Source organism: Maniola jurtina, chromosome 11 (genome assembly GCF_905333055.1).
Source record: "Maniola jurtina chromosome 11, ilManJurt1.1, whole genome shotgun sequence".
NCBI lineage: Eukaryota > Metazoa > Arthropoda > Insecta > Lepidoptera > Nymphalidae > Maniola > Maniola jurtina.
Window position 1 is genome coordinate 11,496,132 of NC_060039.1, and position 9,781 is coordinate 11,505,912.

General features: G+C 37.3%; 2 protein-coding genes across 2 annotated transcripts in view; both read right to left on the reverse strand.

The window, feature by feature from the left end:
- Window positions 1-9,781, reverse strand: part of LOC123869754 (anaphase-promoting complex subunit 11) — a 68,852-nt gene that overhangs the window by 24,052 nt on the left and 35,019 nt on the right. The gene's annotated exons all lie outside the window — the stretch shown is intronic.
- LOC123869758 (ubiquinone biosynthesis O-methyltransferase-like) overlaps window positions 1-9,781 on the reverse strand; it is a 31,279-nt gene that overhangs the window by 15,308 nt on the left and 6,190 nt on the right. Inside the window, exon 3 of the mRNA XM_045912762.1 lies at window positions 9,743-9,754. Within this exon, the coding sequence (XP_045768718.1) occupies window position 9,743 (1 nt within the window). The 5' untranslated portion in view covers window positions 9,744-9,754. The remainder of the gene's footprint in view (window positions 1-9,742; window positions 9,755-9,781) is intronic.

Sequence of the window (9,781 nt, forward strand, 5' to 3'; positions counted from 1 at the left end):
CGCAAATGTAGCAATAAGAGACGCAACGGGGCATCAGGGAGCCCAGTGGCATATCGTTACATACCAATGTAAGCATTAGGTACAGTTACACACGGAGGCGTTAGAAAAACGAATCGGTACTTCGGGACCAGTCCACCCACGGTCAACGAATCCAGTCCACTCAATTCAGCCAAGTTTGTAAACTTGCCCAACCTATCATCGATTACTTACTTTTTGTCGATTGAACGCTTTGAGATTGCGAAACCATAAATGGGAATCAGGTTTCAGCAAATACGGAGGCAATAATGTTTTACTCTTAGAATACTGCACAAATAAACTGATAATACTTTATTTGCTACGGGTCTTTTTAGATCTTAACTAAGCGCAAAATTTAAATTTTTAAGTATCGCTCAATTCAAGAGTGCGTTGTGGAGGGTAGCGTAAATATTTATCGTCCTGCACGTGTTTCATTAGTAGCAAAATATTTGTACTTAATCCATAATAATTCATTACAGAAAAAAGTTCGTAACAATAGTTATATGTAGTTAAAAAAAACGGTCACGTGCGAGTCGGACTCGCACACGAAGGGTTGTGTACCATCGCGTACAAGTAATAATATTTTTTTTGTGACGTAATCACAACTTCTGGATTTTCGGATTTTTCCCTTTACTTGTGCTATAAGACATCGCTACCTGCCACATTTCGTGACTTTTGGTCAATGGTAAGTACCCTATAGGTTTTGATTCCCGTGATGGGTCTTGACAGACACGACAGACAGACAGACAAACGACGAAGTGATCCTATAAGGGTTCCTTTTTACCTTTTGAGTAGGTATTACCTACTTGATACCTAGTTCAGTTTAACAATGCAACTTCGTAGTCGATTGAAAAGATCAGCCATTCATACAAAAGAAACAGACACAAAAAAGTGTCAACCAGTAAAGAAACCAGACATGTGTACGCCAATAACGGTACGAAAGACCGGAAAGATCTCATCAATCGCCATACGAAGCGCTGAGCAGACTTAAAAACTTCTAGTCACCCAGATAAGATCTCTAAAGGACATGAGAGAGTACCTGCTCTACTTAGCTTGATATTTGTGTTCGGAAACACGCGCGGCCGTATTCACAAACATTCTCGTAGATCCGGCTTTTAAACGTGCGTTTCTGTAAAAAATGTTTTGCAGCTGCCGCTCTCATGATTTAAAGCTTTGTGATTCAAAGCTATTCTCGTAATAATACAAGTGTAAATTAAAAATGTATAACATCCCCGACAAGTGAAGGTTACATTAACTAGAAAAGAGCTGATAACTTTCAAACGGCTGAACCGATTTTCTTGGACTATAGCTAAGAACACTCTCGATTAAGCCACCATTCAAACAAAAAAAAACTAAATTAAAATCGGTTCATTAGTTTAGGAGCTACGATGAAACAGACAGATACACAGATACACACGTCAAACTTATAACACCCCTCTTTTTGGGTCGGAGGTTAAAAAACCTTTCAGACATTTGGAAACACACGCAATAATAAAATGTACAAAAACACGAATCTTTCCCAATAATCAAAAGAGTACAAGATAAATAATGTAGAATGAATTGAAATTTATGGGAATTTATAGCCAAAACTAGCTGACGTCCGCGACTTCGTTCGCGTGGATTTAGGTTTTTCAGAATCCCCTAGATACTTTGATTTTCCGGGATAAAAAGTGGCCTATGTGTTAATCCCGGGTTAGTTCTATCTCCATTCCGAATTTCAAACAAATCTGCTCAGTAATTATTGCGTGAAAGAGTAATAAACATATGACACATACATACACACAATATTTCGTCTTTATAATATTAGTGTAAAATGTTACGACTGAGTTTAGCATAACTGGTGAGGTTTGAACCGAAGATCTATCGGATTTCAGCCCGCTTCTTGATCACTGAGCTACTGAGGCTAACAGCGACTTAGTTCGTTTTGAAAATTAGCTGGCTTCAATAGAAATCTGTTCGCACTGATTCGCGCTCTATTAGCCCGGATATAAAAGCGATAAAACTTGAAATACAACGAAAAGAATGTAGTCAGAAAAGTATGCCGAACCGCATAGTAACCATTGGCAAATATATGAAACTAGCTGACTCGACCCGGCTTCGTTTGGAGTGAAATTTTTAAAAACGGTTAGGGGGTAGAGTTTCTAAAAAACCTGACACACGTATCTCTTCATTTTAACCAAAACATCAAATATTAGTTTTTAACCCCCGACCCAAAAAGAGGGGTGTTATAAGTTGTTATAATTCTGTGTATCTGTCTGTTGCATTGTAGCTCCTAAACTAATGAACCGATTTTAATTTAGGTTTTTTTGTTTGAAAGGCGGCTTGATCGAGAGTGTTCTTAGCTATAATCCAAGAAAATCGGTTCAGCCGTTTGAAAGTTATCAGCTCTTTTCTAGTTACTGTAACCTTCATTTGTCGGCGGGTGTTATAAATTTTTAATTTACACTTGTCATCCGTGTTAACTTTCAAAATGACAGAACTTCATACAAACTTCCATCCCCTATTCCCATAAGGGTTCCAAAAATCTGGTTTTAGTGGGTGCCTAATTGGTTTATGCTGTGCGTTGATAGATTAGTCAGTAATTCAGCTTTTATTTTTCTATATATATAAGACTAGATGATGCTCGCAGCTTCGTCCGCGTTAGGCTTTTAAAAATCCCGTGAGGGCTCTTTGATTTTCCGGGACAAAAGTAGCGCCAATGTTCTTCCGCGGGATGTAAGCTAACTATGTACCAAATTTCATCAAAATCGGTTAAACTGTTGGACCGTGAAAAGCTAGCAGACAGACAGACAGACACACTTTCGCATTTATAATATTAGTATGGAAGTATGGATGGATATAGAGTCCATAGTCAATAATTATTTCGTGTCCACGTATCCATTAACAGGGATCTCTCCATCACTCGTTTCATACAATCGTAGTTCCAATTTCATTTGAATATTAAGCAACCAAAGTCCATGAAATTTTGCAGACATATTAGAAACTAATATCTGTGTCTGTGGTGTTTTAGATTTTTCTAAAAATATGTAGTTTTAAAGTTACAGGGGCTCAAAGATTTGTATGAAATTTTTTAAGACCGCGTAACTTTGAAACCGAATATTTTAACAGAAATCTGGAAAACCACAGACATAGATATTAGTTTCTAGAATATGTCTGCAAAATTGCATGGACTTTGGTTGCTTAATATTCAAATGAAATTGGAACTACGATTGTATTAATCGAGTGACGGAGAGAGCCCTCTTAAGCACACGCCAAGAGCAGGTAGAGCGCGTGCTGACTTAATTATAACCATCCTCGCAGCTGCATCTTAGCGTTTAATACCACCTAATTGAACACATCTGCCGACCGTAGCGCGACGTTCCCGAACGATAAGAATTTTTAACTGCAATGTCTCCTAACTAAATCGAAGGAGCAATAACACCGTGATATATCGGGATACCTGCATATCTGAAAGTTCTCCATAAGTTATGGACCATAACAATGTTCTCAAAGTGTGTGAAGTCTGCCAATTCATACTAATTGACCAGAGTGGTAGACCTGTATCTACTCAGTAACGGGTCGTTCCACACCACCATTACTTGGGGGAAAAGTCACTCGTATATTTAAATAAAGCTAAACCACCTTGTAAAATAGCCTAATCATTTTCAATTTTAGTTTTCCTTGTCTCTTCTTCCATCTTAATCTACTTAAATATATTTTAACAAAGGCATCCGCTAGGAAAGGATTTTCAACCCATAAGGAGGTAAATCAGGGGTTTGAAATCCACGCGGACGAAGTCGCGGGCATAAGCTATTCGTAGTATAATATAACAAAGAAGTGCCGTCTAACAGGATAACACTGTGGGAGTGACCCAACCAGTTCTATATTGCTGCAGCCTTGAAGGTCGTTGTAATATCGCGTTCGAAAGACTGAATCCTGACGTAGTAGGTACGAGAAGTATAATTTGCGACATGTCGACATGACAATCGGGGTGGGGATCGCTAACCCGGTCCGGGATAGCGCTGGTGACGAGCGGATGTGCGGGGCGTTTCTCACCGCATACTCCAATTGCCATGTCGACCTGTCGGGTACTATAAGTACCCTAAATGGAATCAGAGTGAATTAGAGTAAGTGAGCCTTTCGGTTTGATTTTGAATACCTAGCCCACAGTTCACGCCTGCCAAGTGCCAGGTGAAGGTGAAGTCTCGAAGTTTTATTACAAGTTTCATAACTATTGTGAACTATGGTTTTTTAAACTGTGCTTTTCTTCCTGGTATTTTATTGATCCATTTTAGGTGAAATTCGGTTTGTTGGTTTGTGCAATGTCATCATCACCCTATTTCCATGGGTGCGGTCATAATGGGGTTTACCTTTCGAGCTGATACTTTTGGTATGACAAGATATTTTGTAAATGCTATAATTTTGTTAGCTCAATGGTTTATAACTAAACTCGAATAAAGAGTTTTCTGTCGTTTGTACTGGAAAGTTGTTTCCTTCCTTCGAATGAATGGTTATTTTTAACTGCTGGTAGATTCATTAGACATTAAAAGGCTATGAGAATAATATGGTTTATTTGTGAATAAAGATATATATTTATCCTTGTCAAAGGATCTAGGATACCATCCTCCCCATTCAAAACAGCTATTCTTATTTTCTTATTATTTATTATCTTCTTGAGATGTACACCGGGTTATAAAGATAATATCTGCAAGTTTTGCAAATGGATGACTAATATTATACCATTTATAAATTGCAAGATCCACGTCATTATCGTCTACCCAATTAGATTTCTGGTTTCAACGTCAGAGAAATCCACAAATAGAATCTGAATCACCTTATGCCAAAAATGAAATGGGTGTGTACTGTGTGTGTATTCTGATCTTTCTACTCTAATATTACAAATAAATAAAGTAAGTTTGGATGTAGGAGGAATCTCCGAAACTACTTAGATATCCGATTTTAAATTTTTTGTCACAATTAGAGTACATTATCCCCGAGTAAGTAGGCTATCATATAAATAATATGTGATTGTTCTCTTGATTTTTATGTGTGCGAAAAGCTAGTTATTGATAAAGTCATTATTTACGAATATTTTATGGGTCATAATTTAAAACGAAAAATTAATTGAGTTATAGAATTGAAAGATGGTTTTTTAATAGCAATCTTTTTAGAAAAAGTCTTGATTCTCAGTTCCAAGTTGGGTACTTACAACAAAATTATCGCAAAAAAGATAAAAGCAGTAAAGATATCGCAAAAACTGCTATTTCCCTTCGTATGTATCGTATTTATGAATAATAACGAACAAGTGGAAAGAATGCTGTTTGCATTCAGTTGGTGGTTCACTTCGCTTATTGTTATGTTTTTTGCCGCAATCTCCCACATGATTCAGAAAATGATTCAACACGTTTTTAGCACCACACAGATAGCTATAGCAAGACCTTGAATTTTTTATCATGTACTTATCGTTGTCACGACATTCAAGATGGTTTGCAAGTTATGCACTAACTTCTGGAAAAATCTATCTAATATTTCCATTTAACTAAAATAAAGATTTTGTCCTGTGTAAGTGTTTAATATTATCGATTAAGTGCAAGTACAGTCACTCACGATTGCCTGAACGGATGTAAAATCAAATAGATCTTAATGAAAAGCTAACTATAAAAGGACAACTCTTATTTTTCACGACCTGCATGCAAACGATCTGGGAACCCAACGCATTAGTAACCCAAGAAAACTACCATTATGTGGCTGTAATGGAAAGGGGATCACGACTCTCAGCAATGAGGAATAAGACGCACGATAGAGAAAGAGAGATGTCCGGGATAGATTGCTTTTTAGATGGTAAATCTACAAATGGGTAGCACAATATCAAAGCGCTGTCAATCATTAACATTCAACACAGGTTTCGTTCGGATTTGGTAGGTCATCCGGTGTAGCATGACCTTAGCTTTGTGGCACAAGGCACAAAGGCGGTGTCAAGCAAGGAATTTATTATTTGAATCCAAAGAAAGTGCATTCCATTATTTTTGACCTAACTAGATACCTATAGGATTAGGATCTTTAAAATAGTTGTTTTTAGACTATGTAGCTATTTTGAGGTGAAAAATTCTTTCAGCGCAATTAGCGATGTTGGGATGGGTAAAAACCGTAAAGTCACGTCACCGACATGCTATAGCTCTTTAAAACTGAATTACCTGAGTTTCACGCTCAATTGCGATAAAATCAGATATTGTTTCCGTTGTAGACCAAATGTTGTACAAACTCACCTTGACACGGTAGCAACTAACATTTCAATAAATGTCGATCAATTTTACCAAGGCTAAAACTACATACTATTTAAATACACAGAACATTTACCCATAGGGGGCTAGAAAAAAATTATCTAAACAAATCACATCAACATTTGCAATAGTATAATTATGAACAAGTATAAAGATAATATCACTGACCATGTTACTGTATAATAAAGTAAGTAATTAAAAATTTCAACAACTCGTAAATGTGCAAGACTTTCTGGTCCTAAAATATCCGGACATTAGCTCTAGTTACTTACTGTTAAAGTAGATGGAAGGAAGGATAACCAAGAGGACAACAAGAACTTCTTGAAAAAACCTGGGGTGTTATAAGTTTGACGTGTGTATCTGTGTATCTGTCTGTGGCATCGTAGCTCCTAAACTAATGAACCGATTTTAATTTAGTTTTTTTTTGTTTGAAAGGTGGCTTGATCGAGAGTGTTCTTAGCTATAATTCAAGAAAATCGGTTCAGCCGTTTGAAAGTTATCAGCTCTTTTCTAGTTACTGTAACCTTCACTTGTCGGAGGTGTTATAAATTTTTAATTTACACTTGTATCTAGTGTTATTGGATTAATTTTAAAGGAAAAGATTACTTATTACAAACAAGTGAGGAATTATAAACCTTGACTGTCAACGTCTTTGGTTATAGATAGATCACGTGAAAAATTATCGAGTTCCGACGGTAAAAAAGGCTATAAAACAAACCAGAAAGTATAGTAAAAGAGTTCACGATAACGGTTTGACAATTTGCGAGTGAAAACTGTAAAGCAATAAGGAATCACAAACTTGAATGCAAGGGATGTCAAGGGCAGGTATAAAATAGACAAACATTTATGAAGGGAGGACGTAAAAAGAAATAAAGGAATATATTTCAGAATGAGACAAAATACCCACATAGGGTCCTCAAGCCCCTGGAAACAAGTTTATAATTAAGAATATCCGCGAACAGTACGTTGGCACCGTGAACTGCAAATTTAGACGGAGGAAAGGTCGTCCATGAGTCACAATAATATCAACCGTAATAACGCGTGTAAGTATAGCTGGTAACGCAAATATAATCCGTTTCAATGAACTGCGAGCCGTGGCAATATATTTTGATATACCTTTAACAGGGCTCTCTCCATCACTTACTCCATACAAACGTAGTTCCAATTAATTTCATTTGAATATTAAGCAACCAAAGTCCATGAAATTTTGCAGACATATTCTAGAAACTAATATCTGTGCCTGTGGTGTTTTAGATTTTTCTAAAAATATGTAGTTTTAAAATTACAGGGGCTCACAGATTTGTACGTAAATTTTTAAGACACGCGGTCTTACTTTGAATGCCCTTTGAAACCGAATATTTTAACAGAAATCTGGAAAACCACAGGCATAGATATCAGTTTCTAGAATATGTCTGCAAAATTTCATGGACTTTGGTTGCTTAATATTCAAATGAAATTGGAACTACGTTTGTATGGAGCAAGTGACTGAGAGACCCCTCTTAAATGGATTCAGAGAAGCCGTAAACATAGGTCTATTAGCATTTAATGTATCACTGATTCCTTGCAATGGCGTCGACTCTGATGTTTTTCTCTAAACTACAAGAGTATCTGCATCTTTTTCTTTTAAATATTGCTAAATTGACTGAATTACTGAATTAACTTGTAAAAACCCACCAACGCAGAGATTTGTTTAACTTTAACCAATCAGATTGTTGATAGATGAAGTGATAATAATTAGATAATTATTTTCATATCATCTATAATCTCTAAATGGTCTGTTAAACTCATCTTTCCCATCTCTGCTTTGGCTACACTTTGGCTAATACCAGGCCTTACGATTATCAGGGATATGAGAAGATGTATATTGCCAGAGATAAGTCTAAATACAAATCATTTATCTCTGGGATTACCAAGCGAGAGATGTGTGTGGGCTCAGCTCAATAAATTCTTGAGCCGATATGGTGGCAAGGCAATCACATCATCATAATCATAATTATCAACCGATCGCTGCACAAACAAGCTGGACAAAGGTTTCTTGTAGGGGCTTATACACAGCACGGTCTTGCACCGCCTTGCGACAACAGCGACTCCTTGTTGCCGTTTGTGTCCACCTAGTGGGGGGTCTTCCAACGCTGCACTTTCCGATGCGAGGTCGTCATTCTAGCACCTTGGGACCCCAACCTGTATCGGGTTGTCGAACTACCTGCCCTGCACATTGCCACTTTAGCTTCGCAACCAGTTGAGGAATGTCGGTTAGGTACGTTACGCAATCACATATTTTTATTTTATTAACTAGCTGATGCCCGCAGCTTCGCCCGCGTGGATTGGTCAGATCCCCTACAGCATCAGGATTGAGGAGTTGGAATCCAATTTTTTTATCAAACAATGTCGCAAAGTTCCTCTATCGATTAAAAAAAAAATTACGCAAATCGGTTCAGAAACCTCAGAGATTTCGGTGTACATAGGTAGAAAAACACAACTCCCTTTTTGAAAGTCGGTTAAAAAAGTAGCCTATGTTACACCCTGGTCAATCCTCTACTTGTCTGTGAAAATCCCGTCAAAATCGGTTCAGCCGTTCTAAAGATTAGCCTTTTCAAACAGTCAGACAGACAGACAGACAGACAGACAGACAGACAGACAGACAGACAGACAAAAATTTTAAAAACGTGTGATTCAGTTAAGGTATCGTTCAAATAACCTTATGAGCTTAATATGAGGTAGTTATTTCGAAATTACAGACAGACACTCCAATTTTATTTATTAGTATAGATAAACTAACCCCAGTAACTCAAAGTACCTAATGTTTATTTTGAATTTGTAAATACAGGCCCCGGTCATGGACTTTATTTCTACAGACGTATGACTAACACAATGTTTGGACCAACGCAACAGCTAAAATCGGCATTGATTTCAAGGACAGAGGTTGTTTGAGGTAATCACAATGTGAATATCAAAGTTTCCACTTGATTGATGATAAAATGAGGTGTGTACTATAGGCTATACGAAAAAATATGAGTTTTATCGTTTCTTTATTACTTTTTAGGGTTCCGTGCCTCAAAATGAAAAACGGAACCCTTATAGGATCACTTAGTTGTCTCTCTGTCCGTCTGTCGTGTCTGTCAATAAAACCTATAGGGTCCTTTCCCGTTGACCTAGAATCATGAAATTAGGCAGGTAGGTAGGTCTTATAGCACAAGTAAAGGAAAAACTCCGAAAACCGTGAATTTGAGGTTACATCACAAAAACAATATTAAAATATGACCGTGAACCATTGAACTATATTACTAGCGTATAGAACAGACACCCCGAACCAAAAGTTTGCTTCATTTTGGTAAGAATTTGAACTAAAGTTCGCTGCAGCGCTAAAGCGATAGTTATGTCGTCTAACCAAACTAATAAAACATGCAGCGCTTAATAGCGTACAGAGTACAGTTTTCTCGCGACCAAAACGGCTTAAGCGCCGGGTATTTCATGGCGCTTCCGCGTTTCGTTCAACGATGTGTAAC